General features: G+C 41.2%; 1 protein-coding gene across 1 annotated transcript; it reads right to left on the bottom strand.

The window, feature by feature from the left end:
* Positions 1-1,012: 1,012 nt before the first annotated feature.
* Positions 1,013-1,876, bottom strand: LOC129245895 (uncharacterized). Its single transcript, XM_054884331.1, has 2 exons — positions 1,286-1,876; positions 1,013-1,183 (listed from the first exon to the last, which is right to left on the bottom strand). The coding sequence occupies exons 1-2, from the start codon at positions 1,677-1,679 to the stop codon at positions 1,164-1,166; spliced, it is 414 nt and encodes a 137-aa protein (XP_054740306.1). The 5' UTR covers positions 1,680-1,876; the 3' UTR covers positions 1,013-1,163.
* Positions 1,877-26,302: the final 24,426 nt, after the last annotated feature.

The following is a 26,302-nucleotide window of genomic DNA, read 5'->3' as shown; positions in this document are numbered from 1 at the left end:
TGCTGGGAAAGTGTGTGTCCACTAGCAACTTCAGAGTTTCGTCACTCGAAGTAGTCCAACTCCTGTCCGGTTTTTGGAGGTATCCGGTGGTATAGTGTTTTTTTGAAAGGATTTTACGCAGTCTGGAGGCCTCTGTGGTTCCTTCGATTTCTCCACAGAACGTTCTCCAACCAGACCTTTTCGCTTTCCTAACTTCTTTTTTGTAAATTTTTAGCTTAGTGTAGTAGCAGTCCCAGTCTTTACTCTCTCGTGTCGCTTTCGCTCTATTAAACTGTCTTCTGCTGTCGTTTCTTAGTGTAGAAAGGTCTTCTGACCACCAGGGCGGCTTTTTCTTCCCCTTATACTTAATTAAGGGGCAAGCCTTGTTTAGCGCAGTTCTACAGACCTCCGTAAGGATTTGTACGTGTTCGTTCAATGATTCTCTGTCTTCAATTGTAATATTTTGGGAGTTTGGAAGTCTTTCCTTAAGTTCCCGTTTATATATATGCCAGTTGGTCTTTTTCAAGTTCCTGCTGGCGGGCGGGGCCCGTGAGTTTTTTCCCCCAAATTTTATTTCTATGTAACGATGATCGGAGTAAGAGTGTTCATTCAGAACCCTCCACTGCGTCATCTTTTCGTAGAGGGTTTGACAAACTAGCGTAATATCAAGAACTTCTTGTCTATTGCGCGTAATAAATGTAGGTTCGTTGCCTTTGTTACACACTAAAAGCTTACTACATATAATATAATTGAAAAGAGACTCACCTCGTTCGTTTGTATCCGAGCTCCCCCATACGGTATGGTGGGCATTGGCATCACCTCCTAGGGCTAGTTTGCGGTTGTGTGCTTTGCAGTCTTCCACAAGGCTTCTTATTAGCGGCGACGGCAGTGGACCTGTGTCGTCTCCAGCAAAGTAGAACGAGGTTAGCCAGATGTTGCTTCCGCTCACTTCCCAGCTAACCGTCGTAGTATCTGCGTTACTGAAATTTTGAATCATAAATATATTAAGATGTGCTTTTGCCATTATGCATGCTCTTTTAGTACCTTCACCATTGGTCTTGTATACCTTATACCCTGATGTCCTCAGACCGCAGATTTCGCCATTCCGTACCCAGGGTTCCTGGATGAGGACTACGTCCGGCTGATCTTCTGCCAGACGCTCCAGGAGGGCAAGGCAGGCTTCTTTACAGTGATGAAGGTTTATCTGTAGAAGATGCATCAGCTGTTAGCGTTATGTCTGGGTCTTCTTTGCTTTCGCATAAAAGTTCCCTTTCGGAATACTTACGCTGTTGTGTGTGGTACTTACCCTCCCGTTCGAAGTACAGCCTCCCTAAGCCCATTTCTGAGCCTGAAGAGGCGTATTCTTCTTCGGTGGGCCGGTCGTCTTCGCTCATTGGCTCGGTTTCGCTCATGGGTTCTAGTTCGCCCATGTGCTTTTCACCTTCCTTAGTGGCGAGGAACTCAATTGCATCTGTGTCTGTTTTGTAAATGTGAAGTTTCACCTTTACAAAACCGTATCTCAGATGCCCATCGCATTTCGCTAATGGTTCGATTGAATTCTCTGTGAGGAGCAGGAGAGCCTGCATGGTGGCGCGCTTCTGCTCTTTCGATTCTTCTGCGCTATTTTTGTTTGTGAGAGTTTTGACATACCTCCATTCCTGCGTTGGGATGTCCGGATTGCAGACCCGAATGAGCTTCATAATCTCTTCCGGGTCTTCGACGGTTGAAGGTAACCAAACCCTTGCTCGCGGCCTGGACGGAATATCCTTCCTGTCCACGACCACTAGCTTGGCATTTGGGTACACTTCGCCGACTTTGGAGATGGCCTCTTTATACAGTTGAACCGATCTCTCATCGTCGCAAGCTATAATTTTTATCTGGCCTTGGTGCCAGCCTAAGTCTTCGCACGCAGGCGGGGGACCGGGGTTCTCCAGAATAACTTTCAGTGCCACTTTCGTTAGCTCGGCCTCGATCCATTTCCACTGGGCCCTGGGGATCATACCTTCTGGGTGGTTCTCGTCCAGGACTCCTATGATCAGGCGGTCTTTTGCAACCTCCGCAAATGATCTTCTGGGCGTCACGCCCATTGATTTGTGCCTTTTTGCATTTGGCTTATTTTCCTCCGAGGACCGCTGTCGTTTCGGAGCCGATTGTGTTGGTTTGAAGTCAGGGTTGAAATCAGGGATGATCGCTTTCGCTCTATCAATCGCCTCTTTCAACTCCTGTGTCATTTCACCTTCCTTTGGGCGAGTTTCGTGCACCCTCCTTAGGAGCCTAGCCGCGTTTCTGCGATCCTGGTAGCTCGCTTTCGCTGGGTCCACCACCCTCACAAGCGGCCATCCTTCGGTACCGGAGCTAGCAGTAGCATTGCTTCCGGTCGGGACCGTTTTTGGGGGCTGAATCGCAGTTGACTGCCGGGCTAGTGCCCCCCTACTTGTACTTGGACCTGTGTCCAGTTCTGAGTGCGTGTCAACTGTCCTCGCTTTCGCTGAGGCTGTCGTTGTTTGTTTGGATCGACTTATTAAGCCGATAGATGGCGTTTTCCTTGAGCTCGGTGCGACCGTTGCTCTTGCTGCGGAACTGTTTGTTCCTGTCGGTCTATTAGAAGGAGGACCGATCTCCTTTTTTTTATTTGTGTTTTTATGATCTCTCTGCATTTTGGACCCACGAGTGTCGGAGAAAGGATGTCCGCCCGTGCATAGCTCCGAACTACACGGGTAAGGCTAATTATTACGGAGGGCGCCAGTTATCCGTAAGCTCCGTTCGAGACTTGGTTATTTTATAGAAGGGCCCCAAGCCTGACAGATTCTCGGCACGGGTCGCATCACACCTTAATCCAGCCCTTCACCCCCGACCACGTTAAAGGTACTTTGAGTAGTGCTGTACTATTGAGGAGTATCGAACCCTACCCATAGTACCCTTAACTTAGCTAAGTACCTCCTGAAAATAGGAAAACTGTGGTACTTATTACCAGCTGGCACCCTCGGGGAGGGTTCAGTGGAGGATTTTCGCCAGCCGAGGTATCCGGTTAAAATATATTCATTTTCCAGGTTTTTACATGAAATCTACGAAAAAGTATTTTTTTCCCATGCAAAATACATGGGATATTTCAAAGCCCCGGCGGCACCATTAAATATGGTCTGATTAAAAAAAAAAAAATACGGGTCTTTTTATTTTTCATTCTTTACCATTATGGGGGGCGGCAGCATAAAAATTTTAATATAATATAAATTATTTCCCATGCATTTTTGGACCACCCTAATGTATATGGACATTTTAGGCAATAAACTGCATGTGACACTGAAATACGTAATCTATTTCAGACTTCTTTTTAAGAGAAATAAAAAATATATATTTTATTATCGAATTAAAAAAAATTGTTTACTTTAAAAGGAAGAGCGTTAGCAAAAGCATACGTACATAAATACTTCAAAAACCATTTACTATGATAATTATTTATCACAAATAGTGTCTTATAACTAAATATACAAAGAAATATCTACCTACTATTGACCACTCAGCAGGGTAGGTACATGTACATATACATACATATGTCATGTATGTATCTGTTGTTGTTGTCATGTATCTGTTGTACACACATTAGCAACAAAAAGTAAGTGATATTTTTATTTAATTTCTTCTATTGCGTAATTTTTTGAAATTATATACATACATAGATACATACACACATGCATTTGCGCATCAATCCAATTTCAAAGCAATCTGCATGTGTACATAAATAGGTACATATATAATTCTATCCTATTATTGGCCTTGAATAACTTCTAAATCTGTAGATTAAGCAAAAGAAGATTTTAAGGCTCCATATTTATCGTTTGAGAGAAAACCATTATTTCGATCCGTTACCGAGAATGTTAAAACCGATGCGGACATAGAAAATGTGAAATCATATTTCTCCATAGAATTTATATGGGAAATTGAAAAGTGCGGTGCGGGCCACCCTAATATTAATATTAAGGCGTCTAAACACAAGAATTGTTACGAGGGAAAACCAAATATTTTTTTAGAAACGCTCTGATGTTTTTATGCACATTTAGTTATGCACATACATATAAGTATGTATACCTGTCGATGTTTTATCAAGAACAATACCAAAGAAATATTATCATATTAGCTAATTGAAACATGAAGCGGTCAAATCAAAAAATCACAATGTTCAAAATTCGAGAAAAACTGATTAGCACCATGAGAAGGGCCAATGTAATTTTTATATTTTTAAAAGCATTTTCTCCCTGATATAAATGAATATATAGTGAGGTATTCGAATAGTAAGGTATTCGAATAGTGAGGTATTCGAATAGTAAAGTATTCGAATAGTGAGGTATTCGAATAGTGAGGTATTCGAATAGTGAGGTATTCGAATAGTAAGGTATTCGAATAGTGAGGTATTCGAATAGTAAGGTATTCGAATAGTGAGGTATTCGAATAGTAAGGTATTCGAATAGTGAGGTATTCGAATAGTAAGGTATTCGAATAGTAAGGTATTCGAATAGTGAGGTATTCGAATAGTAAACTATTCGAATAGTGAGGTATTCGAATAGTAAGGTATTCGAATAATGAACTATTCGAATTATTTGAAACGAATAGTATTATTCGTTTTATTCGAATAATGTTTATTCGAATATTATTCGAAAATAATCCCACCCCTACTGACAACACTTGCACGGGAACAGTCAGTTAGCATCGCCCAGTGGTAAAGGAAATATGTACTTATGTTGGACGGCTAAAGCAATGGCAGCGAGAATCAGCGCGCCATTATTGACGCCACAACCATCAAATAGGCTATGAAATTGAAGTTGAGCGAAGTTAAGTGCGCCAGAATACACATATTCATACATATATTCCTACAAATATATTTATATATGTAAGTATGTGCACTAGTATGAGATAAGCTGATGCCCAGCCATATATGCATATGTGACTGTACTACGGGTGTTTTTTGGCGGCTAGTTATGTCGGTAGACATAAGTATAAGCATATCCGTGTATGTTTGTGAAAATAAACGAACGAAAGTCATCTGACTGATGCCAATGACTATGCTTTGCTATCGCCTACTTTTTACTGATCGGGTGGTCGGTCGGTTGGTTGGTTGTTCGATTGTAGGAGTCACTAAATGACAGCACCGAACTATTAAATCCGCATATAATGGGCATGGAAAAACAACAACAAACAAGAACAATAGCAATGTATGCTACCATAATAACATTGATTGCACTCTCTCGGTGCCATAATACTGTGACCGGCAATTGAACTCTGAACTTGAGTATCTGCAGACATGATTCGTATTGGGGTGTCTGTGTGCGTATTTTTATATACATATATATGTTGGAGAACACATGAAGCAATTTCGATGTGAACAAGATGTTCTGAAAAAATTATATTGGATATTGAAGTTTTTTAGGAAGATCGCGAAATTAAAAGAAGTTAGAAGTTAGTTAGTGAAGAACTTTTAAAAAGATCAAAATAAGGAAATTAAAGAGGTATATATTTTAAGGTGCAATATATTTTGGTCTAAATATATCCTTACCACGTTTTCCTATTATTGATTGAGTGCTTGAAGTCAATGAAAGTGAAGCCTATTTTATACCAGTTATTCTGCATTATTGATACAAGTAGCAATACCAAAGAAGGTGTAAAGTCTATGTGCTACGGCGGGTGGGATAAGATTTACCATTGGCTTTATTCACCAACATATATCCCATCAAGGACAACTCAATCATTCCGGCGCCGCTCTACCATTTCAATACCGTTTTTGGATAACGATTTATATTTTGCCTCAAAATAGACCTCAGTTTGAGCGATAACCTCTGCCTTCCAGCGAACAGCCAGTAGCCGCTGGGAACCATATCTGGCGAATACGATGGATGTGGGAGCAATTCGAAGTTCAATTTATACCTGCAGGATCCCAAAGACTTCTGCCTGAAAAACACTAACAGTATTCGGCAGTTGAAAGTAGATAGATAAATTGGATGACTAACAGAAAGCCCCTGCTCCGACTCTCGATTACTTCTTGGAGCCGTCAATGAAGGCAGAGGTAATCCTGCCGGTTTGGAAAGAACAGAAACTGTCAAACTTTCTACTAAAGCTTAGAAGGAAAGACGTTCGGTTGATGGTCGGACGCAACACATGGGGTCAGCATATCACCACCATTGGAATCATTGAGGACCCAATGTGCCTGTAATGCTTGGAGGAGGCGGATAGCACTGAGCACTTTCTCTGTGAGTGTCCTGCCTTTGCTACAGGTTAGGTTAGGTTAGGTAATGATGGTGCCCACGAAATTTGAGAGATGACATTTTGTCATCCCCAGGACATCTCTCGAACGCCTCCTATCCAAACGTGGCCAGAAGGATTTCGCGACGCTACACGTTCGTGTACTTGCCCAGCGTTCGCTGAGTTGGTGCAGAGCCCATCCTTCCAGGAGTAGAGTGCAGGTTGTCAAGTGGATCCCGATCCTCTCCTTTCGCGGACACATTGCCTCACAGGTTCCTTGTCTGGCCAGGTCGTTGGCTACGTAGTTTCCTGCAATGTCACTGTGACCAGGTATCCAAATTGCCTTTGCTAGAGCACGGCTACGAGTTTTGGGTTCCGATGTCATGAGAATGAGTAATATTCGTTCTCTAAAACTGGAGGATATTACAGATTTGTCAAAGAATCTGGAAAATTCTCACAAGGCTAACTATCTCTATCTCTGTCTCTATTCTTTCCTATCTCTTTCTCTGATACTCTTCTCCTTCCCTCCTTGACTATCTACCCCCTTTCCAGACTTTTAAATACAATGGGCTTTTTAGCCTGAGCCACCAAATCTCCTGGTGCTCTTTGGCTCGACTTTTTCAAATTTCAATTTCTATTTATAAGCCATGATTGTTTATAGGCAAGCTTAATCGTTTGAGATCTTTTTAACAATAATGTGTGGTGTTTTTCATGAAGGCATCCCTAATTTATTCGCCTGCTATTTTCTTATGTTTATTATGACAGCAATTTAACTTAATGTTTTTGAATAAAAGGTGTGTCAACTGAAAGAAGCATAATAAATAACTATTAACTATATACGGATGTATTAATGTTCTGCATATATGTACAGCACAATGTAGTCATTAGATAGCATTTATGTTTAATTAAAGACGGTAAAGGGTCATCCAAAAGGTCATACAAAGGGTCATCCAAAAGGTCTACAAAAGAGTGCAAATAAAAATCAAACCAACTAAAAATCAAAAATGTCATTGCATTCTGCTGCCAAGTTGGATCAAAACAGGAAAAAATTGAATTAAGAATTTAAGTGAACTTGTGCCTAAGATACATTACATATTTATGATTGTGTGTCCATCTATATATGCATGCAAATGCAATCAATGATAAGGTATGTTCGTGCGTGTCCAGGCGCTTTTCATGTGTGTCAAATGTAAAACTACACGTAACAAAAAGTACAAAAACAATTTCTACATGGTCAGTCGTCAGGCACTTAGCTGCTTTGAATCATTGTGGTAAGGGATTTTCTGTTTGCCGGGGACAAAAACCAAAAAAATAATAAAAGAAAATAAAAAAAGTTAACCAAAGTGCTGCAAGCGAGAGAAATTCAACTTCATTAGATTTAAGTACCCCGGTGCGTATGTTGTACAACACACCCTGCAATATGAGCGCATTGCCTTAAGGATACTCATATATACACACACACCGTGTGCTACGCATTGTATACTTTTAGCCGTCGCGCCACCTCTTCTGAGCATATATGACTTAATTAATTTCTGTGTGTGTTCGTCAGTATACAGTTTTATGACTTTAAGTGCTGTTGCTAACTGCGTGCACACGCCTATAAGATCTATTAAGCCGCTGGCTTTGTTATTTTTCACGTCATCCTGTCCCTCCATGTCCACACCGCATCCACACAACTCACCCATTGTCATGCAACACAATTAACAAAAATTATAAACTAAATGGTGTGACTCCATTGTGTACGCTGCTTCGTGCCTTGCAACAAACCCACATTAACACGTTTGTGACCGCGCCTACGCACATCCATCCACATGCATGCATTTTAATATTATATAGTCATCGTAATTACATTAAGTACTGTACAGAAATTTGTGGTAATGGACGACGTATTAATGTGACCCACAGTGCAAATTTTATAAACGAAAAATTAAGGAACGTTTCTCCAATGACATTTGTGCATCACCTGACTCGGGCCGAGTTTACTAATAACAGGTGGCGCTAAAGTAATCCTCCTATCAGAAAACGCTATACATTTTGCGATTGGCCCCTAATGTCAGTTCTGTTTTGACATTTGTGTAGTAACCACATGCGAAATACACGTTAATAAACAATGTTACGCTACACTGCTCCAGAACGGGGAATATTGCTGACTATTTATTTGACCAATAATCGGTCAGTGACTTTGGCACAACGTAAATTTCGTCGCAGATTTCCTCGCCGTCCAACGCCTACTGGTGAAACACTGCGACGTTTAGCCGCTCGCCTCGAAGAGACTGGCACAACACGAGATGCCGCCAGGCGTGGCAGACCCCGGAGTAGCCGTTCTGCAGAGAATATTGCTGCTGTAGCCGAGGATGTCATGGAAGCGCCGTCGACATCGACCAGACGACGTGCCACGCAAATGGATATCAGTCGACGGTCTTTACAGCGAATTTTGGTACAAGATTTGAAGATGTTTCCGTCCAAAGTCCAGACGGTGCATCAGCTGTTAGCTGCTGACCGCCAATTGCGTCTAACATACGCTCAAGCCATCCTTAATCACCACCAAGAGGAAGATGATTTTTCATCAAAAATAATCATGAGTGATGAGGCCCATTTCCATCTTAGCGGGTACTGAAAATCCGCGTATAACCCACGAAGAGCCATTACACCCGCTCAAAGTCACTGTATGGTGTGCTGTTTTCGCTGGAGGAGTCATCGGACCCTTTTTTCTTCGAAGACGTCGCGGGCCAAACGGTTACTGTGAATGGTGAGTGCTACAGAGCAATGATCAACTAGTTCTTTTTGCCGCAACTTGATGAATTGGGATTGAAAAACATGTGGTTCCAACAGGACGGTGCAACGGCATACACTGCACGTGCCACTACCGATACGCTGAAGGATGCATTTCCCGGGCGCCTAATCTCCCGTTTTGGCGATTTCTTTTTGTAGGGCTTTTTGAAGTCGCGGGTTTATGTCAACAAGCCTCAGACTTTTGCAGCCCTTAAAGGAAATATCCGTCAAGAATGTGAGGACCGATCGCCGGAAGTTTTGGCCAAAGTGATGGAAAATACCGTAAAAAGGGCTCAAATGGCAATCAACTGTCGCGGCGGCCATTTACATGACATCATATTCTCGACTTGATGTAAAAAAAATTAAAAGACCAAATAAAAATAATCCACAAGAAGAATCAAAATTTTTAATTTTTTTTTTTAATTACAGCCAAAAAACATCGCACGGTTACTTTTGCGCCACCTTGTAGTAACAATAATGATGCTTGGGCAATTTTAGGCAAAGTACGAGTATGGGTAAGTAGGACGTTAGGGAGTGGTTCATGCACAGCATTTATAATTCCTAACATTCCAGAAATATTATTTGCCTTCAAAATACCTTCGGGAACTTCACTATAGTTTTGCCATTATAATACATTTTTTTCTAAACTTCACTTCAATTCATAAAATATATAGGTACAGTTACACGCGTGTTTCTACTTGTTTTTCTATTTGTAAATAGTCGAAATATTTCAATGAAAACTAAATGCAAATGCATTTATCAAGACCATCACTTTCCAATTTTAAACGAGAATAACAATTCATTGGAATTGACAGCAGTGTTGTGTCGCCAGATGCCTGCAAATGAAAATAAAAATATGAACAAAATTCGAGTATTTCAGTTCAGTGTTGATGATGGGGATGGGGGTTATTGTGCTTCCCTAACACATGCGAATGACGTTTTAATTTCTTATTTAATAGTTCTAAAGGAGTTTTATGCAAAAAACCTGTAGCCGAAAGCCGCCCACGCGGAAAATACTTCTATGCAAAAATTCCACATTTTATTGTAAATTTTCCAGCGACAATTTTTCTATAAAAAACAATGTTTATATTTTCACAAATGTTTCTCAGTTTTAAACTGAAATTAAAAATTTAGGTTTGCAAATATCTTTCCAGTAAACGCTGGGAATTCCCCGTCATTCAATTTCCAAGCTCATTGCGGTGTTCACTGGTCACTGGGTGCTCGGTACTCATGCGGAGAAGCTTGAACTTCCGTACAATCCCTTTTGCAAAAGCTGTGGGGATCCTGCAGCGAAAGAGACTGCACTTTCTCTGCTAATGTCCGGCTCTGGCGGCTAGGCGCTGGCCCTTTGGGGGTGGCTTGAGGAAATTCTTTTGCCTAGATCCCTTTTCTCTCTTCCACTACATCAATAGCACTGGATGGCTGTATATTGTTGAAGTGTACCTGGGGCACCCTTACCATCTAACCGACCTACCTACCAAACGTCTTTGCCAACGAACTTCGCTTTATTTTAACACCAACTTTTTGCTAAATTACATTACTTTAACAATAAATTACATAAAAACTATAAGCCTCCTGAGGGTGCGGTTTTCAGTTTTAGGATGGGGATACAGCCTTCTATCCCCCCTTAACCCCCTCTTTTTTCAAAGCATGTTGCAAAATACTGAATATTTACCCCTTATGCTTCCGCATATGCAATTGTATGCTATTTATGTGCGGGCGTTACTTTTAACAAGTGACGTCATCGCTAGAATTACAATAGATTCTTAAGAAGCTAGGGGTAGTCAGAGATAGGAAATAAGGAGTATTTTTAATAATTGATTTTTTCGGCAGTATTTATTTTATTTCATAAAACTAATATAGCCATCTTGGTTGGATCCCCTCTCCCCCTCATATAACTTTGTACTGGGGTATCTAAAATCAAAATTCAAAAAAATCTGAAATCAAAATAATAATAAAAATTGTAGCAATAATAGAAATTTAGGAAAAAAATCTTGATAAAATTAATATTTAACACATTCTGGAAGTATCTTGTGCATCCATCAAGGAGACACTTCTTTTGGGAGCTCGTTAAAACTCTCTCCACCGTTGGCTTCGAAACTGAAAATGTTGCTGGAACTGTATGGCACTTGAACAGTAACTTTAGATGTTTTACTGCATGAGTATAATCACAAGGTTAATTCGATAGAAAATCAATGCAATAATTAGACTAGCAGGCTGAATAATTGACGAAAGGGTGGCGAAGACTGAAGTTCGGCTCTGGAGTACCAGCTCAGCTGCAATAAAGGGCTTAAATATTGCTCAATATGAATTGAGGCAAAACTCCTTTGCGAGGTGGATCAAGCTTGAACTTATGCGGGTGCAGGTCTAAAGGCATACAAAGTTACTGATGGCGTCCCTTAGGGATCAGCTCTTGAACACTCACTGTGGAATGTTATGTACGACGGAGTGCTTAGCTTAAAATTGCCGGATAAAGCAACACTGGTAGGCTATGCCGATGACATCGCTCTCGTGGTCACGGACCAGAAGCTAGACCACCTGCAGGAGACCTGTAATGATACAGCAGCAAGAGTTCTACTATGACTCTTCGCGGGGCTGAGGTGAGCAGTACAAAAAACAGAAGCGGCCCTCGGAATTGTGCGAAGAAAAAGAGTTCACGAAATACGCTCGCAAGAGGCAACAATCTAGGCGTAATGATTAATGCACGGCTCAGATTTTAGCAACTGTGAGTTCCAAAGTAGCGGCAATTAACGGAGCTCTTAGGAGAATTCTTCCAAACATAGGCGGACCGCAAGGCGAAAGACGGCACCTGCTGGCAATTATCTTATATGTTGCTGCTATATGGGCAGGAGCTAAACCACTGAGTGTTAGACACGTAGCTCAGGTGCACCGACGAAATGCATACAGGTTTGCGTCATCGCTGGAAAACTTCCAATAGATATATATTACTTATGAAGGAAATGGGACAACTTTATGGCAAACACGGAGTAAAGCCGACAACTAAAGAAAAAACTGCAGAGCGTCTGCATTCGTTAGAAAAATGGCAAAGCAGATGGGGATCGTTTGTTAATGGACGTTGAACCTGTAGACTTATCCCCAAAATTAGCCCACGGGTGCTCAGAATACACGGAGACATAGACCACTATATAATCCAAATATTGAGCGGTCGCGGATGTTTTTGGAGTACCTCCATTGATTTCATATGGAGGACTATCCGTTCTGTCGAAGCGAGAGGAACACATGTTCTTCTTCTGCGATTGTTTCAACGAAGAACGCTGACGCTTGAGTTATTCTTGAGTGAACAGATAAGCCCAGACAGCTTAATCAATAACATGTGTGCATCAAATGACTGTTGGAACTCAATTAAAAGTTTCACAAAGAGAATAATGCTGCACTCGTAAAGTGTGGAGTGCAGGAGGTCGAGTGTCTATGAACTGACCATAAATCACAGACTCGAGTGAAGTGCTCACGGCGGTATAAGACAGTACAATATTATCGCACCATCTTCCGATGTTTCTGTTTAGCTGCAGATGCAAAACTATCGATAGCGTATAACCTCCATACCCTCTTGTGAGAGCAACCTGGGTATGACGGACAGGGACATTAGAAAACAAGTCTATACCATGAAGCTGGCTACAAATATAGTGGACCCAGACGTGGGTGAATAGTTAAACAAACAAAAAAGATGGAGAGACAGTGTGGAGGTTAAGAAGAGAACGAATTGATTGATGAGTTGGAAAACTGAGTCCTTTGGAGCGTCCAATTGGAGCGATATTAATTTTAGGCAAAGCGAGTTGTCCAAAGGTGTACATGGAAGATGGTTCCATATGTAGAAGTCCACGCAAGTGGGGAAAGTTACTGATCGCCATTCACTTGGGAGTGGCCAGGACGATTCTTCTGCATATAATTCAAGCAGCTCACAACTTCCGGGATTAGCCCAAATATCCTCTGGGTAGCTTCCGAACACTCGTTCGGAAGTGAGCTAAAGTGAGAAGGCGAAACATTCCAGGATAACTGGTTGTGCGCTGGGTTTGGAACCCGCCACTTAAAAACCCTCCAATGAAAATATACACAAAGCCTCATATGAGAACTTCCAACACTGATGACGACCCCTAAAAACGAACTAAGCTCTATGATTTGAGGGTATGCACCTGGAATATCCGTTCCCTTAATGGGGAAGGTGCCTCTGCCCGGCTGGTTGATGTCCTCGTGAGAGTAAAGGCTGACATCACTGCCATTCAAGAAGGACCGCAAATTCGGTGTCGCATTCGTTGTGGGAGAGAGACTTCGTCGCCAAGTACTGTTGTTCACTCTGGTGGATGAGCGTCTCGCAATAATCCGCATCAAAGCCAGTTTTTTCAACATCTCGCTAATTTGCGCCCACGCCCCGATGGAAGAGAAGGACGAATCGACCAAAGATTCCTTCTATGAGCGCTTGGAACGTTCCTATGAGCGCTGCCCCCGTCACGACATAAAAATCGTGCTTGGCGACTTCAACGCCAGGGTGGGCAAGGAGGGAATTCAGCTTGCAGTACGAAACATCCGGTAACGGACAGAAACTGATAGACTTCGCCGGGGCCCGAAACATGGTAGTCTGCAACACCAGATTCCAGCAAAAGAAAATACATCAAGCAACCAGGCTGTCTCCTGATCGAAAAACGCGAAACCAGATCGATCATGTTGTGATAGATGGAAGACACGCTTCTAGTGTATTAGATGTACGCACGATCCGAGGACCCAACATCGACTCGGATCATTACCTTGTTGCAGCCAAGCTGCGCACATGCCTCTGTACAGCAAACAGTAGTTAGTTCTGCCTTCTCCAAACTGGATAAAGAGGCAAAGCGTATGGGTCTGGTGGTGAACGAGGACAAAACGAAGTATCTCCTGTCTTCAAACAAACAGTCGGCGCACACGCGTATAGGCACCCACGTCACTGTGGACAGTTATGATTTCGAGGTTGTAAAGAACTTCGTATACTTAGGAACCAGCATTAACACCGATAACAATGTCAGCCTTGAAATCCAACGTAGAATCTCTCTTGCCAACAAGTGTTACTTTGAATTAAGTAGGCAATTGAGTAGTAAAGTCCTCTCTCGACGAACAAAACTAACACTCTAGAAGGCTCTCATCATGCCTGTCCTAATGTATGGCGCAGAAGCGTGGGCGATGACAACATCCGATGAAGCGACGCTTGGAGTGTTTGAGAGAAAGATTCTGCGTAAGATTTTTTGACCTTTGCACGTTGGCAACGGCGGATATCGCAGGCGATGGAACGATGAGCTGTATGAGCTTTATGACGACATAGACATTGCGCGGCGAATAAAGATCCAGCGCCTACGTTGGCTGGGTCATGTCGTCCGAATGGATATAAACGCTCCGCCACTGAAAGTATTCGATGCGGTACCAGCTGGTGGCAGTAGAGGAAGAGGACGGCCTCCTCTGCGGTGGAAAGATCAGGTGGACCTAGTTTAACTTGGTGTATCCAACGGCGCTGGTTATTACGAGAAAGAAACGACTGGCGCGCTTTGTTAAATTCGGCCAAAATCGCGTGAGCGGTTATCGCGCCAATTAAGAAGAAGAAGAAGAGTTGTATGAAGCTTTCATGAATAAAGCTTACTTTTATAAAGGCTGTCGGTGCAATACAGACACCTGCAAAACATCAAAGGGTTTCCTGAAAAACTTTGAGAGGGAGGTATCCAAATTTCTTATCATACGAGCCGTGATGGCTCATGGCACAATTCACGTCACCATAAATATCATAAAAATTTCGTTTTGCGAGGAGTTTTTCCATGGCAGAAAACTTATTTCTGCCAATTGCGACTAAACCGGTTTTGTGCATATGGTAACCACCACTGAGATTTTATGATAATTATTTTCGTAGCATACATATTTTTATTTAATATTATTCTTAAAGGAAGAAGATGCTTTCCATTTCAAACCCAAGATCATTAAAATCGGTTCATTTTTGACTAAGTTATAAGCATTTAGAAAAAGAATTTCCTTATATAATTAAAAGAATCGATTTTGAGTCGAAAAATAAAATTGCCGATAAATCTTGAAACAATTTTTTTTCGGGCGAACCAAAAAATACGTGTCGCATTATTTTGACCAGAGAGCAACATATTTGAGTTGCATCGAAAGCGAAGAACATGTCCCGAATAGCCCGGTTCAATTGAAATAGAATCCATCACAATCAAACAGACCGGGCCAACGAGAAGATTGGAGTTAAAACTTTCCAAAATAATAGTACTCGTATACTTCTAATACACAAGATTGGCAATAATATTTCTATCATACATTTATTTATATGTAAAGTTTTGTTACTCTGGATTTTGTGGTCGCTCTTCAGCGCAAATAATAAAATTCGAAAATTTTTCGTAGTGCGTTATTCCATGTTGGGAAATCTGAAAACTGCAACGTATAACAGAATTCTAGATACAGACGTGCCTTTGGGCATTTGTATGAATTTTTGTATATACCTATATATAGCGAGTGCAGCTCGTTGACTCTGTTGGTTTCTGCGATTTCTGGAGTTATGAGCTGACCATTTCATCGAAGCCTACAGAACTACAATGGCGGCTTGTTTCCGCACGAGTGCCTCTGGAAATGTTATGAATATTTGTTGAAGCTTTTTTCTTACATGTAATCCCTTTTCTCAGATGTCCTAGGTAAATCAGTGCTAGATGCAGCCACGTCAGCTGTAATAAGGGTTTCATCTGCACCTCGGTGTGTATTTGTACCTAGGATTTCGTTCTAAGGTGAAATCCTTACAAATCATAAGAAAAGTATATTTTCTAAATAGCTTAAGAAACTGGGAATAATTGAAATACTGTACAAAAATAAGGGTAAAATAGAATTTCAACTGTCTGGAATGATAAAACACTTTTGTCAACGTTTATATTAGGTGCAAGTTCTGCACAAGGGTTATTAGTGAAAAATGAAGAATTCCTATGCGATATCGCATACTGAAAAACGCAACGATCACTTCAACTAAATTCTTTACTACAAATATAGGAAATTTAGCCCATGAAGTATGCATATACCCGCACAACTTTAAATACCTTCACAGCAAATACTTATTTTCACGCTTCATGCCCAACATCATAAAGTAACCACATTTACTCGTACTATTCATTTTTGTGCAGTGTGCTTGTCTTTTTTGCCAGTTGACAGTGCCACAATGAAGCTATACGACCGCAGTTATGACTCAGGTGCGAAGATCCAGGTAGGGAAGAGCAAGAGGGAGAGGTAGAGGGGGAGTGAGAGTGAGAGAAGAAGAGAGTCAATAGGGACCGCAAAGCGGTGACATAATTACCAGTGAGGTAATCAACATACATGGAAATCAACAGACGCACACATATGCTTGATGTGTATGCGCGTACAACGCCAACAGTCAAGAAAGCGAATGCAAGGCAAAGTTGGTCAAATCAGGGCTAGACTTAAGTGTGACGAAGTTTTCCACACATTCATCTATTTATAAATGTGTGTGTGTTTGTGGATGTAAAAGCGCAAGCGTGAGCGCCTTCTAGGCGAAAGTTGTTGTGCATTGCAAGTGTGTAAACAACGGCAGCGTTTTGGCACAAGTAACCCTTTAAGTTGTGCATACGCCAAATTCCTAAGTGGCTAAAGTTTTGCCGGCATTTATGTGTCATGTGCAGTTACTCGAATACACCGCATTGTACCCATGCAATCAAACATACAAGCAAATGCATATGAGTATGTACACACATACATACAGCCAAAAACTGTCTTACTAGTTGGCCGCTAAGAAAATGCAAAGCATAGCGAAGCAATGGCAAATATGTATATATGCCGACGCACATACACACACATACCCACGCATGCCCATGCATGCTCGGAAGCACATTTGGTGCACCAAGTCAAGCCACAAAATGCAATTTTCGTCCAAAACTTACTATTTTCCTTTCAAAGTGGTAGCGTTTTTGGGCCTCCGCTCACCAGCTTGCATCATTCACCCATTGCTGTTGCTACAGTCAACATATCCGTTGACACCGTCGCCGTCGCTGATTGTTGCATGTGGCTAGTTATGCTGGCGCAACCTCAAACGGCAAGCAACACCTCTTGTTAATCCTTTTTCACCGTTGTTTTTTTTCCGACTTTGTCCGCGTACTTACATACATAAGTTCTCTGTTGCACACATTCATGCACTCACCTAGTCAACATTGAGTCCTTGTTGTGTTAATAGTGCTTGTGTTGCATTGCACTTGGTGACCGCGGAATGTAGGTATGTATATGTGTGTGTAGCACCATCAGGTGGCAAATGTTCGAAACTCATTTAGTCAAAGTGCATCGCAACGGTGGGGGGCGCCGGTAGTGGCGCCATTGGGTGTTTACCCACTGACTCACATGCCTAATCTAAAATGTATGTACTTATATTTACCACCAGGCAGTGAGTAGTTCGCTTTGCAACACCACAACCAACACGCAAATAAGTTGATTTCCTTTTTGCATTACCATCGAGCGCAGGAAAGCCAAGTGCGGGCGTGAGGTTTGTATACTCTAAACCTCCATTGCAAGCAACATATTTTATTAAATAAAAAATAAAAAGAAAATAAATAAAATCCAACAACTAGTTTATTTACTCGTGCAGTTTTTGTAAATTGCAAGTGTGGTAGCTTTAGAAAAAAGGTTCTGGTTATAGTTTGCATGCAAAACATTTTTTGGGTCAAGGTAAAAAGAAAATGGCCGCATGCAACACCTTACCGCCATAGTGCTTTTAAAGCGATGCCCTTAGCTAAATTGACTGCGAAGGGATGTTTTAAAAAATAAGGAGTTCTGCACGGATAAATTAGTGAATGAAATGAATTGAAGATTTAGAAATATTTATTAAAAAAGTCATGAAATAAACTTTTTACTTAAAATTGTATATTGAAAGTTTCTATGAAATTATTAACCGAAGTTCTTCACAAATAATTCGATGTTTACCATATTACTAAAAAAGATTTCTTCAAATGATGCAAACAATATAGCCACTCCTATCCAAATGGCAACCTCTACCCACTGTCCAAAACTTGATCTCCTGAGCTGCATGGCTGGTAGTGCCTAAATAACCAGTCTTTAACGGTCGTGTTCCGATGTCCAGTTAAGGTCGGTTGTATCAAGTGCCTTACCGCGGTATGCCGGCTCTGACGTGGCGGACCACTCCTTCCGTGTCTACTCGTGGGACCAAAAAGCTAATTGATTTTAATACAAAGAAAGAAAAAGAAGGAGTAAAGGATAAAATTGAGAGTGCGCTGGGCACGCTCTCTGAGGACGACATACTGGCCTCCGGGCAGGATACGATTGTCGAGACAAGTACGACTAGTGGTGCACGACACAGCACCCCGCTTCTCAGGCCAAGCCGACTTCAGTCAGCATCGAAGAGGACCTCTGGTGAGGTAGTCAGGCCGGCCTCTGCAAAGGTTTCCATGGGGGCCAAGACGACCCCTGGCAATGACGCCCGTTGACCACTGCGAAGATCACCAAAAGGAAAAGTAAAAAGTCATTCGGTGCCCTGCGAAATTCATTCAGGCAAAGATTGCCAAGAATGAACAGGCTGGTAAAGGGCACATGCCGGACATCGAGGATCGTGCTAAGTGCGAGGCCGCGATCAAAGAGTATGAGGCCGCGACCGCAGCTAAACTTAACCAGCCACAACAACAACCACATGAACAGCCTAAATTGGCACGGAGCTCGGCTAAGCGTAACCGTTCACAGGATGTGAGTGGACGCGAAGCCAAGAAAAGCAAATACTCCTCAGACCAGAGGGTTGAGGGCCCTTCAACCAGTGAGGCAGGCGCGGCCGCGAGGGTGGCTTACAGTGAGATGTCCAGGGCTCATCTCCATGTTGCACTCGTGGACACAAAAACCAGTATTGGAAGGGTGGTGTTGCGTCTTTAGGATGTTACTGAGGGACGGCTATACAGTATGCTCGTCAGACATCTCAGAGACAATGAAGGGCCAGCACCTCTATTCGAGTCGGGCGAAATCTATCAAGGTTGTCGGGTAATAAAATGTGTCAAAAATCAGTTCTTGGAGGAGTTTCTGGAGTTTCTTCTTACTACAGTTAGCGGTGCCTGGGAAGGGCTTTTGCTAAAGCTCATCCCTGCTTCAGAAATTCCAAGGCGACCACGAGCTTGAATTTGGTTGCCGAAAATGGAGCTAGACAGTTCGGAAACTGTCCAGTGTGTCAAGCTGCAAAATCCTGGGGTACTGATGGATGACTGGTCTGCCATCAAGGTAAAAGAACCTCAGCAACACAGTTCTGCCGTTTTACTGCTGATTAGCAACGAGTCCATGGCGTCACTCAGCAAACTGCAGTTTAAACTTCTCTTTGACCTCCGGTTGGCCATAGGGGGGCAGCAGCGAGATCAATGAACGAGGTGAGTCTGTCTTTGATTTTATATTTATCCATAATTTACTCATCTGAAACAAGGGCAACACTTCAACTTTTGTTTTCCCGGCATCGGAAACGTCAAGAGGTTGGAGGAAGTTCTTGATATTTCTCGTTCGACAAACTCTTCTTCTGTGAAGGTTGAAAATTGGACGGTTTCACGGAAGAACTCTTTTTCGGATCACAGGCTGATTCTTTTCGAAATCGATTTCGTTCGGGAAGCCTTGATACCCCGTAGGAATCCTAAAGAACTGATTGATGTCTTTTTCATAGGGTTTTCAGCAAGAAGTTGAACAAGAGTAAGTTTTTGACCACCACTAGGGAACAACTGGACATGAAAAGTTTAGTAAGAAAGACTTTACTCGCTGGTGGAGTGAGACGCTGACCGACTTGAAAGAGAAGGTTATCAAATAAGGAACTTTCAAGATTACCGAGTAATTTTGAAAGATTATAAGGAAACCATTAGAGATGCGAAGCGCAACTCTTGGAAAGAGTACTGCGAATCCATTGAATACGCAAAAGACTCGGCCAGAATCAGCAGGGTACTCTCAAAGGACAATTCTTGTAAAACTCTTGTCAAAAGAGAGAATGGGGAGTGGGTGGAATCTGCAGGCGAATCTTTAAAAATCCTTGTTGATGCCCCTTTCCCGGAAAGCTCTATTGCTCCAGTCTGTAACGAAGGCGCGAATGGACAGAACGGATTACATGCGATGCCCATGACATCTGTTCTATCCGCCAACAGAATAAACTGTGCTATCGATAGCTTTTCCCCTTTCAAATCTCCAAGTATCGATGGTATCATGCCAGTGATGCCTCAGAAGACTAAAAACTTGGTGGTTCCCGTCCTTAAAGAGATATTTTTGGCATTAAACGACGTTCCTACAAGCTGGAAGAAAACCAAGGTGGTGCTCATTCCTAAGACAGGAAGGAGGGGCCACGTTTTGGCCAAGGATTTCAGACCTATAAGTGTTAAAAATAAATAAATAATTGGCGCGTACACTTCTGTTAGGTGTTTGGCTGAGCTCCTCCTCCTATTTGTGGTGTGCGTCTTGATGTTGTTCCACAAATGGAGGGACCTACAGTTTCAAGCCGACTCCGAACGGCAGATATTTTTATGAGGAGCTTTTTCATGGCAGAAATACACTCGGAGGTTTGCCGTTGCCTGCCGAGGGGCGACCGCTATTAGAAAAATGTTTTTATTAATTTTGCTTTCGCCGAGATTCGAACCAACGACCTCTCTGTGAATTCCGAATGGTAATCACGCACCAACCCATTCGGCTACGGCGTCCGCCCATAAGTGTTACCTCCTTTATTTTCAAGGTGTTCGAAGGAGTGATCGATTATCGCATTTGAGAGTATTTTGAAACCAAGCTATCTCCAGCCCAACTCGCTTACTTGAAAGGGAAATCTACCGAGACAGCCTTACATGAGGTAGTAGGGACTGTAGAGAAATCTTTGGAGGGCAAACAATTCACTTTGGCGAATTTTATAGACATAGAGGGCGCCTTTAATAATGTTACGGCAGAGTCAATTGTACTGCTCTGAATAGGCTAGGGGTAGAAAGACCTATCTATCTCTGGATCTCGTCCCTGCTTGGTGGTAGGGAAATAAATGCTGTGGCAGGAGGGGCTAGACTCACTAGGTTCGTACATAGGAGGGCGGCGTCCTCTCGCCTCTCCTTTGGCAAGTAGCTATTGATAAAGCTTTAACTCGCTTAAACAGGGGTGGGGTAATGGTAGTAGCATATGCCGATGACTTGGCCCTAATGGTCTCAGGACACTTTCCATCAGTAATAGCTGAAATTTTGGAAGGTGCACTGGCTACACTTAGTAGTTGGGCCGCCATGTGTGGTCTCAGAGTCAACTCAGACAAAACGGAGTTGATGCTATTTCCCCACGAAATACAAGTCTCCACCTTTTAAGCTTTCAAGACTAAACAACACTTTCATGGGAAGTCAAGTATCTTGGTGTAATACTTGACCCCAAGCTCCACTGGAAGCTACACATAAAAAATCGAGTTAAGAAGGTCAGTATAGCCTTCTACGCGTGTAAATCTGTGTTCGGCAAAAAATGGGGTCTCAAGCCACGTGTCGTACTTTGGATGTACAACTTAATGGTTCTGCCAATTTTGACATTGGTTGCCTAGTTTGGTGGGTATCTTTTCAGAAGGGCTACAACACCTCAGCAACTTCTCTAATGGTGATTCGACGATTGGTCAATACCATTTTCTTCATTTCATCAATTTTTTCGTCTGTTGTTAAAATGCTCGGGCGTCCGGCACGGTTTTCGTCTTTCACATCTTCTCAGCCTTCTGAGAACATTTTGTACGAGCGATAAACCTTGCTTTGGTCCAAAGTAGCTTCCCCGTATGACACAGTCAACATTCGGAATGCATCCGCGCACTTAATTTCGTTTCTCACACAAAATTTGATACAGGTTCTTTGATCCATCTTTTTGAATAGGTAAAAATCGAAAACGAGCCGAAACACGTGCAAGCAAAGCAGTTGTCAACAGTTAACTAAAGATTCAAAATGGCCGAACTCGTCGGCATGAGTGAGAGACATGAGTACCAATATATCGCCACAAAAAAATCGAAATCCGAATATACGTAACCTGCGAAAATTCAAAATTCGCGATGCTTTTTGAAGACACCTCGTACAGCTGATATTTCTACACCGGCAACGAAGAACTCTTTAGTAGCAACATTTGCAGACGACACTGTCTTGCTAGCAATAGACAAAGATTCAAGGATGGCTGCTTATAGACTTCAGGAATTAATTAACAACACCAATCAGTGGTTCGAGAAATTGGGAATTAAAATAATAGAAGATAAAACCGCCGCGTCACATACACTAATAAGAGAACAAATAAACAAACTCTTCACGATACAAAGGCAAAATACTTGGGAATCGTTATTAAGTATGTAAATAATAAATTTACCTGGAAGTTACACATAGTACAAAAACGACGCGAAATTAAGATTAGATTTAAACAACTTCATTGGCTTTTGGGAAAACATTCAACGCTCTCACTAGAAAATAAGACACTAATATAAAAAGTAATTATAACACCAATATGGAAATATTACTGAATATTATTACTCATTACTATGTAATAAAAAAAAGTGATCCTAATCTAAAATCGGCGGGAGTTACAGACCCATCTCTTTATTATCTAATATTGACAAGCTTTTTGAAAAATTTCTTTTGACAAAATTCAAAAGTTATACTGCGGACAACAACATCATTAAAGATACTCAATTTGGTTTTCGGAACTTACATTCAACCAATCACGCACACTACTCTCAGATTTTGTGTGCTCTAATCTCAACCCCCGCTAGGCCACAAAAGCAGTAAGTCTTGATTTGGAAAAAGCGATGAGATTTCATAACGATTTAACAGAAAAAGGAATTAAGCAATAAAAATGTTGTATTTAAATACACATTCCTTAACAAAATTAAGATAAAATTTTCCATAATATGAGTATAAAATGAATATTTATTTGAATACTTTAATCACGAGGTTGAACAGTGAAATGTAAACCCACAATTAAAGAGTACTGCTCCGATTTGAATGATGCCTTAAACATTTTATCTGCAGCATGAAACGAGAAACCTTTGTCTAATATTAGTAAGCAAACAAGTTCATAGATAAGATATTCATATCAGCGAACAAAATTTAACTTCCCAAATTTTCCTAAGTCATAATAGCCGTAGAAGACTATAAGAAAAAAAAAAAATACCAAGAATAATAATTTTGAAACAACCTTTCAGGGTAATGTATGTACAGTAGCCTCCAAAACACAGCAACACACACAACTTCTTGTCTTTATTTTTTATTGCCTTCTTTTTGTATTAATTTTTCTTGCATACAACTGCAGTAGTTCGCTCCCTCACTGCCTGCTTTGCTATTACTATCTTCGCTCGTTCTACTTTGTGGCTCAACACTGCGTATGAGTAATGCACTCGCCTTTTTGGTTTTGCTGGAGTTTCACTGGCATTTTATTGCAATTATCATCTTTCCTTGCTACCACAATTAGCACAGCAAGTTTTACTACACTTAAGTTGCTTTTTAGCCTGGCTTATCGTATTTCATCAGCATCATCCCCCTCACTTTACCCGCTTTTTAGATGCACCATCAGCAGCAGCAGCTGATCGTCTGTAATCTTAAAAGCCGGCAAAATTTCTTGGCATCGCACGGCTTCTTGGCTTGCATGATGTAGTTGATATTGCTGTTTGTTGTCGTTACAGGCAATTAGCTGTGCATGGAAGTATTATATTTTAGTGAAAGAAAATTTATACCGGCAATATGGTGAGTTCATATAAACTGATTTATTGTAGATTTTTAATGTTTGTTGTTCGGTTGTCTAAAAGTAGAGAGTTTACTACAATTTAGTTTTGTTCAATCTAAGTTGTTAATGTAATTTACTAATTTTGTGGCGTTATAGCTTAGCCAATTTTTGTATCGAATTAAAAAGCTCCTGTTTCCATAATAATATTTCCTAAATAATTAAATTAAATTGTTTTCTGGCAGATGTTTTCATATTGAAGCTTTAATTATTGGGTAGCGTTTCTACCAAAGGCTTTTATTTGAACAAAAAACAATAATTATAACAATAACAATTACTCAATTATAAATTCACCGTTGCTGTTTACAAGCTCTTCCCACTTCTCGAGCAATTTGTTGATGCCGTTCCGCAAAAATTGCTTGGTCTGGGGTCAAAGAAGTTGTTGAGCCAGTTTTAAGGACCTCTTTGTTGTCGAAGGTAACGCCCTTCATACGGTTTGACAGGGATCGGAAAATATGGTAATCGGTCGGTGCAAGGTTCGGAGAATCCGGCGGATTCTGAAAGATCTCCCATTTGACCTTTTGGAATAGCCTCATCCACGTGGTGCAGTTGTGCAATGTAGAGCTCCCTTTTGACCATGGCTATTTTTGGACCTTTTCAAACCATTTCCTTGTTGTAGACTCGCCGATGGTACTTTCTCCATATACGTCGCAAATATCCTGGGCTCGCTACTGGACTAAATGCACCTGAAATTTTTAAGTGATGCTGAACTAATAACCGAGAAGTGCTGCGCCGAAATTCAGATACAAACATATAGATTTTTTACTACTTCAATCCTTTGAACATGTAATTTTTAAGATATTAGAGCATCTTTCAAATAAAAAGCAAAAAGTATAATTTTTGAAATTTGTGCAGGGGGCTATCCCCTAAGAAGAAAGTGGCGAAAATAAATTAAAGAAATAAACGGAAATACCTTTTTATACCGACATAATGTAAAATAAAATCAAAACCATCTTCTATGTAAAAATAATAAGAAAGCTTTTTGTTTCTGCCTGCTGACACACTTATTCGTCTACTAAGTAAATGTTCACATAGACGATCTTTATTTTCTTGGTTAAATTAATTCACAATAAGTACTATAACGCACGAGCAATTAAGGCTACCGGCTTTCGAGCTTAGAATATAGTGCAAACTATTTTAAAGTTGATTATAATATTAATTGATTTTTAATATATAAAATTAAGTTTAAATTCAACATTTACGATTAATTCTGCTAAAAAAGAGTCACTAGGTTTTCTCGGGATAGAGAGTAGAGATGAATTTTGAAATATGGCAGAGATGTATAAGGCTGGGGCACTTGGGTCGGATATGGGTGATGGTTAGTGGGAAGATGTTACAAAAATGACAGACGGGTATGAATACTCGTATGACGAACCCTTGTATAATTTTTATTTTGTATCATTGTCGTTGTCGAAGATATCCTTAGAGAAATTCCAAGCGGGTTTATTTGCTAGCAACTGTTATTGTATTTGATCCAGTCAGAGGCAATTTTTTATTATAATAATATAGATAGTTTCTGGTATCCAGCTCTTTAGAGTAAAAGTGTCAAAAATTTAGACGAGAAGCTAATTTTTTTAAGTAAAAGCAATGTTTGCAATCAAAATATAATCAAAGGATTTTTAAGTATTTAGCATTTTCAACAGTAGTTTTATTACGATTTATAACTAAGTTACTACAGTTTAAATTTTTACAGATATGAAGATGAGTAGTTTTTTCAAGTGAAATTGCTGCACAAGTTGAATTGGACCATTGATCGCTGGCATAAAGAACGATCGTGAGGTTTAATTTCATTTCTGGGATATTATGTTGCTTTGTTACAACATAAAGGCCATCTGCGGATGTACAGTCTTCTATCTCCTTGTTGTAAAATTGTAAATTATGCGCGTTAGATGCTCAAAGGCAATTATAAACAACGTCAGTGAGAGAGGAGACCCTTGGGGTAATGCATTGTATATAGGGTATACTTTTTACTACACATAGTTTACCTTGCTTCTGAAATGTATATCCAATAAATCAATATACAAGTCCAGGTTTCGACTCGGTGGAAGTGGTTCGCGGTTGCCGGGTAACCAGTACTCATTGCATTTCCTGACAAACGCGACTGGCGAAATTCAGAACAGCTGGGATGGCTCAACTCATTCCAGCCAGCGAAATACCACGAAGGCCGAGGGCTCGCATCTGGATACCAAACACGAAGTTTGAAGCCAATCAATTAATTCCCTATCTCCCGGCTCACAACCGCTCAGTGCCGATGACCGATTGGTCGATCATCAAAGCGGAGGCTCCGCAGAAGCACAGCTTGTCGTTCCTTCTTCAAATCACAGAAGAGAGCCTTGAACCACTGCAAAAAGGGGAGCATAAACTTCGGTGCGGCATACGGAAGGCCCAGCTGAAAATATTCCGTTCTGCGAATCCGGAGGAGGAGCAGGATGAGGTCGATGGCACCAGCGAACTGCTGACTGGCATGCAGTTAAATGACGCCGAACCTGGGGAAACAAACCAATAAAAAATGGTTCTAAAGAAACAGGGGCAAATTATATAATAATTGCATGAACCTATCACGATATACTGCTTTAAA

The sequence above is a fragment of the Anastrepha obliqua genome, chromosome 4, assembly GCF_027943255.1.
Source record: "Anastrepha obliqua isolate idAnaObli1 chromosome 4, idAnaObli1_1.0, whole genome shotgun sequence".
Classification (NCBI taxonomy): Eukaryota; Metazoa; Arthropoda; class Insecta; order Diptera; family Tephritidae; genus Anastrepha; species Anastrepha obliqua.
The sequence above is the reverse complement of the archived record's forward strand: the minus strand, read 5'-3'. Positions and strand labels throughout refer to the sequence as shown.